Raw genomic sequence first — 17,100 nt, 5'->3', positions numbered from 1 at the left:
ACTGCTATTTTGGACTATGAATGACGTTGGTAACAATTTAGAAACCATTTTGATTCTTCAACATTTCACATGTGGTAACTATTGATAAAATAAACCAAAATACACAAACAATATACACCTAGGTAGACTTTAAAAATACCTGCACAGTTTCATTTCACCTGCACTAACCTGCATATGCAAGTCATTCTTCAAGCCATGTACAGCCATGTACAGGCAAATATTATATCGAAAACATTACAAATTGTTACAAACAACAGTCCTTTTATTGATGTCTAGTATAGTATAAGAAAAAGATCAGAAATCTGTCCACTAACCCTTGTTAAATAGGATGTCATGTCAAACGGAAGACAAGAAGACTGTCCCACATGATTCCTCTGTAAAAAGTGCAGAAAAGATGGTTGAAGATTCTCAGCAAACGACCTATCAAAGCTGTTTACTGCATACATGTTTTTATTCAATTGTCCTTGTTTTGAATAATTGTAAGAAGAAATCAATTCCAAATGTTTTAATTGTCTGACTAGCCAGTAGAAGAGTTGGCTGGAAGGGTGGATACAACTTACCAACAATGTGTTGATGAATCCAGCTACTGCAGACAGTGCTTCAGTGCTGAGTCTCTCCTGAGGACTGACTCCATACAGGTGCTCGGCTGGTAAACTCATGCACAGTCTGGAACAACACAGTACGATTGAAAAATACAGTGAAAGCCGCATATAAGCTGCAAATGTAGTCAATTTAACGAGACTTACTAAATCAAATCAGTAATCACTGAGGTATACACCCTTCATAGTATGTCGATGAAGGTTAGACATGGTAATAAGATTTGCCAAATAGCAGTCGATCAATCAACTTGATATGATTTTGGAAATGGTCAGATGTTTCAAGTATACATACTTTAGAAATCCATGTGTTCAAGACATTCTTGGGAAGGCCTCGATAACACCATCTTAAGGCACCCAGTAGAATTATGAAAGTTGATGAGAGAACTACAGTTAAAGTCAAACTCACCTCATGAAATTACAGGTTTCTTGTTCCTCCAATGAAAGTCTGTTGATGTCACCACTCTCCTGTCCTGATTGGCCCAACCTGTCACTCAGCCTTCCCAGCATCCAGCTGTCATGTGACTTTGTTCTACTTCCTGATTGGCTGGAAGTCTGATCCAATGATACAAGTGGTAGCAACTCCTGATAAAGCAAAGATATGTAAAGAGGTCAGAGATTGGATGCTGCCCAAATAGTGCTACTTTTATAGCTCTAAAAAAGTTCTGTGAAAAGCACTCAACTTCTTTTACACTTGAAACAATACAAAGATTTCACCTTTTGGAATACCAAGTTATCATTTAAAACTACAACATTTTCAAAAAACTTATGTTTGTCAGGCTCTTTATCAACATATATCCTCTCTTCGATAAAGACAACAGGCAGTTCCTTACTGAAGATGTACTCAAGCAGTGTACAAAAGTAAGTTTCAAGTTCACAAAACAGGTACATACATGTATAGTTGATATATACACAACCTACCTGTAAAAGGCATGTCAGTTCAGAGAAGCAGCCCACTGATTGCATTGTCTTCTCACAATGTTGACACAACTGCCTGGTATGAACATTATCATCTCCTGCATCCAATGTATGCGATCTAGTTGGTAAAACAATAGGGCAAAATTACAGAATTACAAGTAGAAGTATAAATTATTATAGCTTTGAATTTTCAAACAGGATTCAGTCTCATAGTCCTTACAAATGTATCTGATTTTCTTGTTGTTGTTATCATCATTTTTGTAATATCAACCACACGTTGTGAACAATCTTGTCTTGAATGCACAAAGTTAAAGTAAAAAATAAAGACAGCATGTCCAGCATACCTCTTGGTGTTATCTAATAATGAGTGGATCATATCCTCCGCTGCCTGTGTGTAGGATCCACCACACCCTCCCTCCTCTGCTGACAGTGAGAGGAAGTAATTGAGTACCCAATGGTGGTACTCACATCTGTAATAAGAGTTTGAAGATCTCACTCATCCAGGTTTCTCAGATGTCTTGTTTAATCGTAGTTCATTTATTATGCAAATAAGGTTTTGCATAATAAATATTACTTACTAGCAAATGGAAAATATGTAACTGTGGAAACACAGACAGACAAAAAAATACCTCCCTGTGAATCAGTAGCTTCTTCCATTGACCCAGTGACCTGGGATGTCTGTCATGCCTGATAAATGACCAGTTCTATCACCTCTGAACTCTACTTCCCCACAAGTCTGAGATTTGCAGTGACACCATCTCCCCACCCAGTCATGAACTCACAAGAAATCCTTTCACTACTAGGGCAGAATTGCTAACAATTTTTTTTTAAGAACTAAATCTACAGGAGAAAGAGAATCATACCTTGACATCTGACATAAAAAGTCCAGCATGGGGTTCACCTGTAGTTCAAACCTCATCCAGTGTCTTAGAGAAAACTGTAAGAAGAGATAAGAAATCTTACTTGTGAAGGCCTTCCAGAATAGAAATGCTTTACATTTGTCTACCTGTAGATTGACTGACAGATGCTGCATTTCATATACACGAGCTATGTCCTTGGTGCTGATTGGCTTGCTGTTAACGATTGCAATATTCATTAGTGTCCATGGTACTGATTGGCTATAACAAAAGTCCTCACTGCCAGTTTGACTAGTGCTCTTTTAAAAAAAGTTGTTCATATGACTATTTGTCAAAACAACTCTTTAAATATGAATTCTTAAAGACTTTTTGGCGAGCCGAAATTTGAACCACTTATTCTGCTATTTATACAAGGTACTTAAACAAGGTACTATAGTATGCTGCCTCACCTTCTGTGTTTCGGTTCTGAGGATTTGTTTAAAGAAATCAGAATGGTAGATCTGTGCTGCTGCCATCAGTATCTGCTGGTCCTCAGCTGAGGCAAAAACAGATGTTACATGATACATGGCAAAAGTTTGGCCTGACAAATTTGTAAAATGAAAGAACTTTGTGGCAACTATACCCATCTCAAAAACTGCAGTTTCTGCACAGAAGTATGTACTGGGCAGGAGATAATTACTGATTACATTTCATAACAATGAAATCAATTGAGAAAAAAAGACACAAGCAACTATGGTTGATTCTTCCCTTAGAGCCTTAACGTTATTAATTCATCTACCGTGGGTAGAGACATGCTGTACCTTTCACTTCTTCCCTTGATCTTCTAAAAAAATATTGAGTATCCATGGTAACACCACACCCTGGTTTACCCCCAGGTAAGCCAACCTCACTGCCAAGTAGTCTGGGTACCAAGTACACGAACTATAAAAGAAACACAAATACATGTACATATTGTCTGTAGTCACAAACTAAATACACAACTTCTTTTTATAAAATTGAAAAAATGGCATGTTCGATTTCAAAGATCATAGATACTGCAGTTATTCATATTTCAGTAAATATTTCCTTCAATCAATCTATGGATAGTCAAAACTAATAGCAAACACATGAAGTTGTTTTCTTTCCTCTAACCAAGGACATTATATAGCTCTAACATAGAATTCTATTTTGTTTCTGCCAGAGCAGCTTTTTGGTACAAAAGTGGTATTGACTATGGGTTAAAGGCATATAGAAGATACATGTATGACATCCTTCTTCCCATGAGACACCAAAGCCTTGTCTACTCTTACAATAGTCATTTCCGATTGTTGTTATAATGATTACCTTGTGCACAACAGGAGAAGGAATGAACATTCTCCTCCCTTCTGAACTGTGTGATGATGCCATGCTGTTGTCTGCATGGGCTGCATGCTCCAGAAATGCTGTACAAAACCTGACCAACAATCATGAAACAAGAGCTGGTCACGTCCAATTGTTAGAAACTTCAATCTACTTCACCATACCATGGCAATATTTTTCTAAACACCAATAAGCATATGCATAAGTTCACACGAGGTGATTTCGGTGTGATTATTCAATGGACCCTCACAAAAACATACCTTGGTCTGCAATGTTCAAACACTTTTGTCATATACATGTATCAACTTTTTTTACAAATATCAAAAGCTCAACCTTCTCTAAGATTTTCTTTGTTTGGAAAGTTGTTGTTGTAGACATAAAATTATTGTGTTAACAGGCATGACAACTGAAATATCATTAGTTGTCTTTAATCAAGCAGCTTTCAATATTCATATTTACTTACTTCAGACAGTACAGCATGTCCTGCCCAGTACTGCAGCATAATGTGTCCATGAGGGCCATGGCATATGGACTGTTACAACCTGGCACCTGGGAAATCCAACATTAGTTGTGTCATTCATGTTCAGATCGTGCACACCCCAAACATTTGGCGAAAAAGTGAATTTCAAAACATAATCAGATATACATGGGAATCTCAGGCTCAGGAGTGACTTTAACATAAACAAATTTTACGCAACTACATGAAGCACCATGCAGAAACATACGAATATAACAAAAATGCACAAAGTACTATGCAAAAACATACAAATCTTACCGAAAGTAGGCACTTTTTATGTAAATTGCTGCGTTGGGAGAAGGTATTTTCTGCCCACAAAATTTTTCATAAAATTTGTACATTTTCGCATAGTACTTCATGCAATTCGTATGAATACTTGGGCCCCCCTGAATCTGCTCACCTGTACTTTGGGGAACAAAGTCTGCTGGGATCCCAGGTGGAATAGCAAGGCAGCCAGGCCATGGACGTGGTGCAGGTCAAGATGTGGTCCCTGTTCAATGGGTACAAGAATTACTTCTGACAGCTATTATAGTGTTGAAGGCCATCTTAATGTTTGTCTCTTAAGTTCTCCATTGCAACAATTTTGTAGTCCTAGAATAATACACTGGAGACTTTGCTGTGGAGAGGTCACCGCAAAAAATGCAGAAACAAAACCACAGTGGATGTTTCAAGATCTACAGTACACCCAGAGATGATGATAATGGATGCAGGTGAAACATTGCCCTACCTGTTTACTGATAAGGTGCCAGAGACGGACGTGCAGTGCTGGGAGAAGTGCGGCGTGTCGACTCAGCATGGACACAAACTGTGTAGCCCAGTCCGCGGTGCTGAAAATAGAGATGTTGTTACCCTACATCTGGGGTTTCTGTATCTGAGATATTTGAAACTTTAGGATGGTCTAACAGAACACAAACTGTTTTATGGGTAAGACTCGAGTCTCATATACGCAGTCGTAACTTAATGCAAGTGGTTTCATAACAGGCTCATTCTGTCATCAAATAAACTGTGTTTTTACAATTATGCCAAATTTCAATTCATTTCATGAAAAAATGAGCCTGCTATGAATCCACTTGCACTACTTAATGACTGCCCCTAGTAATTTCATGTGCATGACTGTGTCATCAAATTAGATGCAAACTGCGTTAACGACTTTTAACTAACTTTTGACAAATACAAATTAACTGTTTGTCTTATACAGCATGAATCTATGTATGGAATGCCTGGTTTTACCTTCTTGCTGCAATATCTGGTTTCTCTGAAATGGTAGCAGAGGATGCTGCGACTGTCTTGCAGAAGGTGTTCAAAAGGAGATCCACAACCTAAACAGAGAAAATGAGGAGTCAAGCTGAACTCCTGAGTACACACTTTGGTCTGACTTTGAAGATGTGAGTGTATCACTAAAATGATAATGTTTTAATTGAATCTATACAACTGGATTACAATATGAGAATACCAGACATTTCATATGTCAATCCCACATCTTTCATCAGTGAACGGAAACGATGGAAGACGAAATTGCTTAAAAATGTTAGATGGACATATGAAACGTCAGGTATTTCTCATATTGTAATTCAGTTGTATAGAGTGAATCAAAATATTATCTTCTATAACTAGATGACTAATCTTCGCAAACAAACCAAAATGACAAGCAGTACCCAAAACTGAAAAACTTTAAACTGTTTAATTCTACATAAGTACATTGTATTTGGAAAATTTGTTGACAAGACAACAAAATGTTGACAAGACAACAAAATCATTATGTGCCTAATGCAGGCAGATCGGGTGGGGTCGGGTGGCGCAACGGCAGCGTGTTCCGCTCAGAACCAAGGGGTCCCGGGTTCGAATCCTGCCCTGTCACCGATCTTGTGCCCTTAGGAAAGGCACTTTACACGACTTTCCCAACATGCCAAAATGGTCATCATCAAGACCGTGGGCATTAAAGGCAAGAAAGAAGATCAACTTACTTATTCATTGGTTCAGCATGAATATGTTGTACATGAACAGCCAGAGTTGCCCAACTAACAAATGGCTATTTTAAAGGGCCAACCCTGGAAAGAGGATACTCACACACCTGTAGGGGGGTCCTGTCCAGACATGGATGGGAGATGTCCAGCTCCAACACTCCAGAGCGTGAACTCTGACCTGGATGTGGTTCTAACACCAAGGTCAGTCTCTGGGAGATGATAGACAGGAGAGGAGTGACCTCTGTTGGAATAGATAGAGAAGGCTACTGGTATTTCTTATTAGTTCATATGATAAAGTCCTTAAGTCAAGCTCCTCAAGCTTACAAATAGAATGGTAGAAAAGATGGTACTTTATCTTTTATACGTATATCCTTTAGGCTTAGCACTCTCAAGTACCCAATTCCCTATTGGTTAGAGTTAGGCAGCAGGGAGAAGGACATGTAAAGTGAAGATTTTTTGAGGTTGACAAATCTACTATGTATAGTGATTTGGGAGTAAGATATTGTATTCAAATGAAGAGACAAAATAGTGTAAATTCCTTTACTTTTGCAGTGTTTCTTGTGGTAGGGGGGAAATTAGGGTTCTGCTGTGTTTCAAATTTGCAGTTGAAACCATTATTTAGTACAGTAATCATGCAAGGTACATATATGTATTTGCCATGTCATGAATTCACAATATAAGTCATGGCAAAAACTGCGAGAATAAAACCACGAGAAAGTTCCTTGATCTACAATAGTAGATAATAGAAAATGTTACAAAATGACCATCCATACAGCTGTGTTCAGGTGTGTTGTGACTATTGGAGTAAGCAGTGTAGCTAACCATTGGTGGCTGTTGCAGCTGAGTCAGTCTTTATGGAGGCAACAACAACTGCAGGAAACTTGTCCAGACTGTGTCTCAGCTGGTCCAAAGGCTCAAACAGCTCCTCTTGTTCATCTCCCTCAAAAACTCCTGAAGAAGAAAAAGAAAGTTACACGCTGTTATCATTTCTTACGCTTAGGTCACAATTGCACCAGTGCCCGTAGAGGGTGCATTGATTTTAACTCTGTGTTAAAAACTTCCAGGGCCCCGGCCGTGCCAAAAATAGCCTGTTAGCCGCAGGATACCCCACGGGCCACATAGGGGTCATGTCCGAAAGTGCCAAAAAACAGTCTGTGAACTGTTTGACAGGGCCCTTCTTTCCAATTGTGACCTAAGCATTAGAGGACACATGAAAGGAAGAGTTGTTTGTTGTCTTAAACTACAAATATGCTTGTGGAAAATTGCTATTTTATGTGATCTTCCTGACCTTCCAGAAGCTGTGCTGCCTCCCTCCTGCACCCCTCAGTGTAGGCTGCGAACATATTGCCTGGAATTTTCTCTGCCCTGTAGTCACATAAAACATAGATCTTAAAGCATGTTAGATTTACAAACCATGTAACTAAGCATGTGAAATCTACAAAGCATATAACTAAGCATGTAAAATCTAAAGAACATATAGATAAGCTAGTAAAATCAACAAAACATCTAACTAAGTATGCAAATTCTACAAATCTAATAAGTAAGTATATTACATCTTATAGTATATTCTTTAAAGTCAAACATCTAGATTAAACATCAGCTAGCCCCTGCTTTTGATATATTGATTTTAAACCCAACGTCATGAGACATATTGCTCACTACTTGCCTTTTAAGGGCATCAATGAACTGCATCCTTGTGTCTGGTACATCTGGAAGCTGCAAAGACAAGTACATGTAAATAAGAACATCTTCTTCTTCTCCTTTTCATCCTGATGGACGATCGGTTCAGCGTCGATGGACTCTGTCTAAAGCCCAGGTTACACATAGCCGAACATGGCTCCCGAACGCTAGCCGACTCAGGTCGGCTGAAGTTCGGGAGCAGTCTGACCAGTTTTTGGGCCACGCCTATCTTTGGCGCCGAAGATGCGCCGAAGATGCGCCGATCATCTCCTAACCAGTACACGAATTACTCCCGAATGGGCCCCGAATGCTTTGTAGCCTACTCCCAACCATCCCGACCTCTAGCCGCAGACTGCCGAATCTCTCCTGACTAATCCCCGACCGATTGCAGACCCTCTCACGAATTGAAATGGACATATTCAGCGACTTTCAAAAGAGGGGTTATTTTCGTTTTTGATTAGAATAATCCATTCTATTATGTTGTTAACATCACCGAGAGATCGGATTTGGATCATGGCTAGCTTTAATACTGCTTTTAGTGTTCTTCTTTGTTTTTGGTCGTGTGAAGGTCGGGGGTGATTCGCCCACGTTCCGATAGTAGTCACTTGGTTGAGAATTAGTTAGCAGAGATTTGTCTACGGCCTTGGGGTGAGTTATGGATAGGTTGGAAACTAATTGGGAGTAAGTCAGTAGTGTTTCTGGCGTGGTTAAGGTTCTAATTTTACTGCTGACTACAATCCCGAATACCAGCCGAGCACTAGCCGACCGCCCGAACACCAGCCGAACACCAGCCGACCCATTTCAGACCCTCCGTCCAGAGCCGAATGTTTTGAAATTTTCAAAACATTCGGCTGGCGCAACCGAACACCAGCCGATCACAGCCGAACGCCAGCCGACTCAGCCGGACGCCAGCCGACCTAGCTCCCGAATCACTGCCAAATCACTCCAACCATGGTCGGGGGAGAGTCGGGAGGCCATGTTCGGCTATGTGTAACCTGGGCTTTAGGTATTCAATGTTTGCCAGAAACATTATGTTGATCAAATAGATATCTCTCCATTACATCCATAACTGATCTACTACAAGTATGTCCGACACAACTACATGTATGATAAAGACAGCTCAACATAATCTTGACAGACGTACTGTTCTTGGAACCAATACTGCAGGTAGAAATCTCCCTATGTAGTAAGGCCTCCTGAAAATGCTGTAATAGATGCAAAAAGTAAGCTAGTAAGGAAAATCAAAATCAAGAAACTACAAATGTACATGGCCAAGTTTACACAAAGTCTGTCAAGAAAAGGGAGCTTCAGGCTAATTATTAAGGTATGAATCAACTTTCATCTGCTTTGAGCATTAGGATAACTTCATTTGGATAATGTACATGGAGCCCAACTAATAATTTGAGTGTTATCGCCAGTACATGGTTACTCAAATCCAGGTCCAAACACACAGAAGATGACACAACTCATCATCTTTCAATCTGTATTAACCTTTAGCACACTGAAGAAGCTGTTTGGCACCCAATTCCCCATTGGTTACAGAGTTAGGCAGCAGGAAGAAGGTTAAGGTTTTTCATCAGATCATTTGTATAGTCTTAATCTCTTACATGCATCAACAGATGGAAACCAAAAAGGAAAACATTTGGAAGTTATGGAGTATAAAAGGACATGTTGCTCACCTGGCTTCTATGACATTAGCAGGCACCTTGCCAGTCTTCTCAAACTGGGCCATGGCCCTCTCTACATCATGGGCAGCCTGCTGGCTTCTCTGATGTAGATAATAGATCATCATACATTATATTAAGTATCACACTCACACACTCAGAGTATGAATGCAAAAATCTCAACACACGGGTTGTTTCCAAAGGCCTGATGTGTGCGGTATGGCCGTTTTTTAGTGTATTTTTTTTACTTGGACACGTCTATATCCATAGCACTCTCCTCAAACCAAGGATGGAACGAATAGCTGCTGTATAAAATGTAATTAGCGGTAAGATATTCAAGACGAATCTTCTCTCCCGAAATAATGTTCACACCTGTCCGACAACACCGTCATTGTGCGTGGGGCGGATGGTAGTTTCAAGTTGAAATATTATGGTGCCAGCACGACTAGAGACAAAATCTACCATATATATGATTAGTGCAATGTTAGTACATGATACTGACAGAATAATAGAAAAAAAGGATGGTTTATTGTTCTGCTAGATTGATTTCAGTCAACCATTATCGGAAAAATGGCGAATTTATGTTACCCAACGTTACAATTCTAAAGACATCCCAACAGTAGGGTTTTTTTTTTCCAAGTATCAACACAAGTGTAAGTGGAAAATGCTATTTCATTAAATAGTTCTTGAATCTATTCTACTCATGGCAATATTTTCCATCTTTCATGAGGGCACTCACATCAATCTTCCCCTGTCTATCAGTAGATCCATCCTCATAGATGCTGGACTCCTCAATAGACTCCTGGAAGGGGAAGAGATAAAATGACAGGTATCGACTTTCACAGTTTATTTTAAAAAAACAGTAATGGTTTTAAACCTTTTAAAAATCTGAGAAACAACAAACAGAATTGGTGAAGCCTTGAGTAAGAAAAACACTGTTGTCAAACTGCTTGTGGTACTTTTTTCACTGAAGAAGTTCTCATGACCGAGCATAATACATTACCCCCAGATCAGCGAGTCTTGTCTTGGCCAGTGCGACGTAGTCTGACAACTGCGCTCGACATCGAGAAAGTACATGTGGGGGGTGCAGAACGTGTATCTAACAAGGACAGAGACCATCATTTTAGGACAGGAATGGTACACTTTGCAGCAGAAAAAAAGAATCACTGAATGAAATTCTAGCCTTTTAGGAAAGATTTCCATATGATGGCCACCAATGTGTCATTGCTATACAAACTGCATGCGCATGCGCAGCTTTGAAGGTTTAACAGACTTCCATATTGTATGTATGGTTACAGCTACATTATATAGATGATACACTATGTGCAGTACAATATACTGATAACTGTTTAGTGTACAGAATAAAATATGACTTACTAATCCTAGCAAGTGTGTAAAAATGTGTACGTTGACACACGTAAAAGTATATAGGGAAGATTTTTCATGTATTCTGTTTAGTGTATAATTATGAATTTGTTTAGTCAACTTCATTCTTGACTGAACCACAGTGGCATGAATGTGGACTTGGAGAGGTCAAGCCCATCTTTGAGCGGATCTACAAAGAGGACTTCGCATAGAACTCTCCCGTACATGGTAGGGCCTGAGTACATGGAGCCCCAATTGTAGAGATTGATATGTCTTTAAGCATGATGATGATGAAAGCCACCAGAGGCATCACCTTAAGACACTGTGGAGTCTCGTGAGGAACCATGTCAGACAGGAGTCTCATCAGGCAGCTGAAGGTACGAACACTGGCAACGTGCGGGGAGCTGCTTCCACCAAAGTGGTGCTGAAAGATATGGTTTCACATGTCAGGGCTTGAAGTATGTTATTTCTGTTTTCTGCAAAAGATGTGTCACATTAGTGAGCATGTAATCTTTTAGTGAAAGTCATTCAACATCATACATAGCACATATGATGGCACCTATCTCTGATTCAAAGAAGACAAATCATAAAATTGATATTGCCTAAAAGCATTACCTGAAACCACTGACTGTAAGGTGGGAAGACATGAGGCCCCTCCTGTCCTGCCTGTCTGGCCAATAGGAAGGCAACTAGTAGGTGATGACAGTTGTTGCCCTCCAGCGATTGGTTGATCAATCTGTCAATCAAACCTGTTGGAAAGAACAGTTTAACATGTGTTTTGTTTTGAAGTTTGATCATCATTTGAGTCTTCGGGAAAAAAGTTAAGCATATTTACACATTACAAAATGCTAATCTTACAACCTGCTCAGAGGTACATGTAAAATGTGGGATGATTAATAAAAAAAGCCAGCAAAAATGCTTCTCTCTGGCTGTTATCAAGTACAATTAATTCTTAATATACATATCATTCATGACAGTCAGTACAGAATGCTGCAGATGTTTTGAATCATGATTTGTGTATTTCATTCTTTAGAACAGTTATTACCTTTTAAACAAGTTGGTCCATTGTTGCAACTTATCAGAAACACTGACACAACAGACAGCACTGCTTGCCAGTTCACCTAAAAACACAATCATTCATACATAAATTCTGGTATCCTTACACAAGACAGCGTAAATCACATGTACATGTAATAGATATAGAGATGCAAGTTCAATTAAAGCAGTGGATGCTGAAAAAGACATCAGAAAGTGGATACTTGCCTGGTCCTTATCTACCACATACTCTAGCTGCTTTGTAACATCTTCTGGTGTGAGCAGCACCAACATCTGTCAAAGGAAAAATGTCTTAATTCTCAGTAGAACTGGCTTTTTGCATAACACACCAGCTTTATAGGTATGCCGAAGCAGCTACAGTTTTATTCTATTGAACGACATGCCTAGGTCCTGCATATCTTACTCATAATTCAAATCTATCTGAATTAGTAATCAAATGCTATTTCATGTCATAAATGCATGTGAGAATGCTGAACAAGAATGCAGGAAACAGTTGTTACTATCATCCATTTGTTCATTTGTTCAATCGTTTGTTTTATTCGTTCGTTTGTTCCTTCATTTATTTATTCGTTCAGACCCTTGTATAGTGTCTAATGGCACATAGGGCAGCTGTTTCAGTAGAAGGGTATATTTTTACAGGGAGGGGTTGCTAGCCCCTCCTCTATGGTATATCATAGATATGTAAAAATGTAAAAACAAGACAGTACACAGAACAAGAAAAAGTCTCCATCCAACATTACCTGAGTGTACATGTCTCTAATATGTACAGGAAGGCCAGCATACGACCACCGGGACTGGGCAGATATAACCTCCCAGACTGGAAATAAGGGTAATACTATTCTGTCACACACAAAAAATCTGTCCAGTTGCTTGCGTAACCGTTACTTTGTGTATCTTATTACCTAAATGTTTAACCTTCATCGATGTTACTGTATACAATTGTGATAGATTTAACTATACGAATATGCATTTTCCAAGTATGTTGGGTAACAATAAACAAAAGCTATAAAGACAAAATCAAGGGGTTTAACAAAATCAAGAAGACAATACACCTACCGCTTGGGGTAGGGTTGAGAGCAAAGGCAGCATTCAACTGACGGATGCAGAACTGCTGCAAGGCATCCTGGGAGACGTCACCATGGTGATAAAGGACATCTGCTAACTTCAGTCTGAAAAGATAAAAGATGACTGAGAACATAACCGCTGTCAATCATACAAATATGATGAATGATTCAAGCAAAATAGAACTAAGCCACATTATTTTCACTTCAGGTGAATCCTCCAGCAAAAAAAAACAGGAGAAGAAATCACCTGCTGTCTTCATCACCCTGGGTACCTTCTTCCCTGGTAATCAGTCCTGAAGTAAAAATAGACATTACAAAAGAATTTCAAAGTTACCTCAATTAGCGCATACTTTCTTTGGAATGTATACAGAATCTCTTGCATGTTAAGAAGGCAGTGCTTGTATATATAGTCAATTAACAAAAATATATTATACAAAAATAGACTCTACTTTGGCTTACCAAGAAAAATCCTGTCCAGGAGTACAGCAGATGCCTGAAAAGTAGAAGTATCAGTATAGATACAAGAATCTTTCCCTCACAAATATTTCTACTATACAAACACAGGCAAATGGTACAAAAGGGATACACTTGCCACTTAACACTTTTTTCTTTTCCTTTTCTTATAGAGCACCATTCAGCGATTAATCCAGAAAACCGATATGCTGAACACATATCATTCTGATATGATAAACTGAAATCTGAACGCATATGTCTGATATAAATCGACTATCATGAATACCTTACCTTTCTTAAACCCTTGGCACTTGCTTCCTCTGACTTTCCCCTTTTCTCAGTATAAGCATAGCTGATCAGGCTTCCCAATATTCCTATGAATATGTAAAAAAAATTCAATGTAAATAGCCCAGTGACAAAACCTCAAAACAGAATCTAAAATGTAGTGGCAAATGATTTACTCCTGGCCCACTAATATCTCTGTCACTAGCCACATAAATTTCAGCATAAAGCATATCTGCTACATATGGATATTGTTTGTATACATTTGTACATTCATAATTTTCTAGTGACCATTACAAACCACTGATGATGTCTCTTCTGACCAGTCTGTCTTCTTTACTTCCACAAAAGTAGGCCTGGACTACAGACTGGACAAAGGCAGACATGGCCTTAGGCTTTCCAACATTGCTGTGCAGAAGAAAAGAAGAACATAATTTCAAATATAATTTATAAACTCCAAAGTCAGTATCCATTGAACAAACATTATCGCGACAATACCTGAAAACAAATGCTGCAGTCTGATACTAGGAAGTTTTTTGCAGGACCTAATCATGTTCTGAATACAATTAACAAGTAGCAAGAATGACCCTTAGTTAGATGAAGAACATACCAGGCTAGATAACTGCTGAGTGGTATCCCTGCAGTGTGATGAAGACACCACACCAGTTCCAAGGGAAGGGCAACCTGTAGAATAGAAAGGGAATGGGGTTAAGTTACAAATGCTCAAGTGTTCAAGCATGAGACACAAGAAAAAAACGAAATCATCAGATGTTTACATTCTAAAAGGGTTTTTCTAGTCTGTGTAACGCAAACTCTGCTGTCCAGGGCTTTTTGGCCACAGATGCTAAGCCAGCCACTATAGCGCGATTCAATCAGGCTAGGGTTTTTCAAGGATGTCAAGCAATTCTATGGGAAACTAATCACCGTTAAAAGCCTACTTATGATTCCTCCACACATCCTTTCTGTAAATCACTTGCTGCCACCATGAAGATAAAGTTCAGCGAAAATGTCAATTTTTCTTACACCGTGAAATTTTCCTTCCGTGAACTACATGTACAGTAAATAGCACATTGACTGTCTGCGTCAACAAATGCCAAGGCTGTTAACTTGACAATGGCACAAAATTTTACTAAAAGTGATAACTCACCTCTGCTGTAAGACATTTAATGAAGTGACTGCGACTGAAGGACTGATCCTTCTGTAAGCCCTGTACAGCAGAAAGCAGGGGCTGTACCCGTTTCTGTAAAACACAAGCAGAGTACACAATGTTCGTTATCACAGTGAAGTAGCCGTTTAGCCCCCGATTCCCTATTGGTTATAGAGTTAGGCAGCAGGGAGCTATGATAAACATCATCAAACAAGACTGTGACCCTAAAATGTCCAATAGAAAAGTGTGATTATAGAGATACGAATTCCATTGGCCATCTTATTACCAGGTGTGTTTGATTATGTCAGAAGAGATTGAGATAGAATACAGTTATATTGGGATACCATTACAAATTTGTGATCATGACTATGACTGCTTTGATCTCTGAAATCAGAGAGTGTTGGATCAACTTCATGTCTTCTATGTGACAGTGAAAGAGAGTCTGAAACTGAAGAGTTCAAGTTTAGGCAAAGAAATCTCAAAGGTGGTGGTTACAAAAATGAATCTACATGACAACACACAAAATGACAGAAAAGCCTACCCTTTGCTCCTGGGTAAGTAGAACATTTCTGCTGGTTCCCGACGCCCCCAATGTGACCTTGAGACCTTCTATACAACTCCGTGTAGAAACGTGACCTGATCCACTTCCATCCTGGGTCACAGAGTGCTTCAGGTAGTTCACACAGCACAACACTATAAGAGAACATTCATTCAAGAAAAATTCATACCAGTTATTCATGCCATTGCATGGTGGAAAAAATAACATGTTATTGCAATAACCTAATACTAGTAGTATGAATGAACACCTGCCATTTCATTTTCTAAAATTTTGACTGCTCTTCCCTCTTCAATGGCATTAAACCCTTAGTCTCACCTGTTGGGTTGAGACTCGCTATGTCATCAGGCGGAGGTCCATACTGAGGTGTCGGCACATCATCACTGCCATGCACAATGGTAGCCTACATGTAGAATATAATGTTTCATCACTGGTTACATCAATATCATAAGTAATATAACACTGAAACAGTGGTGTCAATTCTCTTAGAATGTCATTTTCTATACATTAATAGATGTTCTTGTCAATAAGAATTTTGTTTTGATCAGTCATATACTACAATTATAGGTAACTTCAAGGGCGAATTATTAGATGAATAGCCGACTGTCAAATCAAACATTTTGTTGGTTGGTTGGTTAATTTGTTGTTTAATTTGTTAGTTCTTTGATTAATTTATTGATTTATTGATTGATTGATTGATTTGTCCTTGCTATTACCTCTTTCAGCAGCTGGTTAAGGTCCTGGTGATGATCGATCAGTTGAAAGACAGCCTGGTTCAGCAGAGCTCGGCTATTCCCGGACAGGTGATCTGTACAGGAGGTTCTCTTGGCTTTGAAACAGACATGACAGATAGTGATGAGAAAAAAGAAACGACAATGCAATCAGAGATGGCAGACTTCACCCCCATTGTGTATAGGTCTGAAGCACAAACAATGACATTCCCACCAAAAAGTGTCTCACTCCAGGTGTAGTCAAAATGAAGATATGGAATATGACATTTCAAAATAAACTTTCCTCATTAATTATGTAAATTAGCTACTGACCCTGGTTGCCACTGACCCTGGTTTTCCTCAAGAAAATTCAATCAGATGCAAAACCCCCATGCATGCCCTTGGGATCCAAAAAGGGTAGATAGCCAGGGTAGACAGGCCAGGTAGACAGGGCCAGCTTTTTCTACAAACCCATCATTTAGAGGCCTCAAGAAGACCTACCCACATACAAGTATGAAGACAAATATATCCAGGCATTCTCGAGTTATATAGTGTTTACAGACACACCTAAACACAACATTCTCGGCGAAGGTAATAAAAGGCTGCCTTTGACTTTGAGTAATGTCATCACACATCACGTGCAACACATCACATTTTTGATGATCATGAGGTTCTTTGACCAATATGATGTTTGGGATGACCAACTTAGGATATCAACCTCAAATCAGACATTCTATCAATATGCTTCGAGTCTCCGTGTACCTAGCAGATCCTCAAGACGTCTCTTCCTTCGTTTTGTCTGTACCTCCGCCTCTGAAGATCGCTTCATCTTCGAAAATCACTGCACAGATGTCGATGTCCTTTCAACTTTGCCGCGAAAAACAGCTGAGAAACTTTCACGGTCCCATTTTCTCGTCACACCAAACTCTCGCG

General features: G+C 39.3%; 1 protein-coding gene across 1 annotated transcript in view; it reads right to left on the bottom strand.

The window, feature by feature from the left end:
* Positions 1-17,100, bottom strand: part of LOC136437838 (Fanconi anemia group A protein-like) — a 21,781-nt gene extending 4,681 nt beyond the window's left edge. The window contains exons 1-37 of the mRNA XM_066432362.1: positions 16,930-17,100; positions 16,174-16,286; positions 15,776-15,860; positions 15,443-15,594; positions 14,902-14,994; positions 14,365-14,438; positions 14,056-14,162; positions 13,764-13,846; positions 13,479-13,512; positions 13,267-13,312; positions 13,012-13,124; positions 12,696-12,772; positions 12,163-12,228; positions 11,945-12,020; positions 11,515-11,648; positions 11,213-11,323; positions 10,538-10,633; positions 10,274-10,336; positions 9,550-9,638; positions 9,015-9,075; positions 7,857-7,906; positions 7,479-7,555; positions 7,013-7,141; positions 6,298-6,431; positions 5,457-5,545; positions 4,954-5,053; positions 4,627-4,716; positions 4,173-4,258; positions 3,695-3,803; positions 3,172-3,292; positions 2,821-2,906; positions 2,378-2,451; positions 1,859-1,984; positions 1,518-1,632; positions 1,006-1,181; positions 561-666; positions 315-374 (exon numbers count right to left, since the gene is read on the bottom strand). Of these exons, the coding sequence (XP_066288459.1) occupies positions 315-374; positions 561-666; positions 1,006-1,181; positions 1,518-1,632; positions 1,859-1,984; positions 2,378-2,451; positions 2,821-2,906; positions 3,172-3,292; positions 3,695-3,803; positions 4,173-4,258; positions 4,627-4,716; positions 4,954-5,053; positions 5,457-5,545; positions 6,298-6,431; positions 7,013-7,141; positions 7,479-7,555; positions 7,857-7,906; positions 9,015-9,075; positions 9,550-9,638; positions 10,274-10,336; positions 10,538-10,633; positions 11,213-11,323; positions 11,515-11,648; positions 11,945-12,020; positions 12,163-12,228; positions 12,696-12,772; positions 13,012-13,124; positions 13,267-13,312; positions 13,479-13,512; positions 13,764-13,846; positions 14,056-14,162; positions 14,365-14,438; positions 14,902-14,994; positions 15,443-15,594; positions 15,776-15,860; positions 16,174-16,286; positions 16,930-16,996 (3,468 nt within the window). The 5' untranslated portion in view covers positions 16,997-17,100. The remainder of the gene's footprint in view (positions 1-314; positions 375-560; positions 667-1,005; positions 1,182-1,517; positions 1,633-1,858; positions 1,985-2,377; positions 2,452-2,820; positions 2,907-3,171; positions 3,293-3,694; positions 3,804-4,172; positions 4,259-4,626; positions 4,717-4,953; positions 5,054-5,456; positions 5,546-6,297; positions 6,432-7,012; positions 7,142-7,478; positions 7,556-7,856; positions 7,907-9,014; positions 9,076-9,549; positions 9,639-10,273; positions 10,337-10,537; positions 10,634-11,212; positions 11,324-11,514; positions 11,649-11,944; positions 12,021-12,162; positions 12,229-12,695; positions 12,773-13,011; positions 13,125-13,266; positions 13,313-13,478; positions 13,513-13,763; positions 13,847-14,055; positions 14,163-14,364; positions 14,439-14,901; positions 14,995-15,442; positions 15,595-15,775; positions 15,861-16,173; positions 16,287-16,929) is intronic.

The sequence above is a fragment of the Branchiostoma lanceolatum genome, chromosome 7 (assembly GCF_035083965.1).
Source record: "Branchiostoma lanceolatum isolate klBraLanc5 chromosome 7, klBraLanc5.hap2, whole genome shotgun sequence".
In the NCBI taxonomy this organism is placed as follows: domain Eukaryota; kingdom Metazoa; phylum Chordata; class Leptocardii; order Amphioxiformes; family Branchiostomatidae; genus Branchiostoma; species Branchiostoma lanceolatum.
The sequence above is the reverse complement of the archived record's forward strand: the minus strand, read 5'-3'. Positions and strand labels throughout refer to the sequence as shown.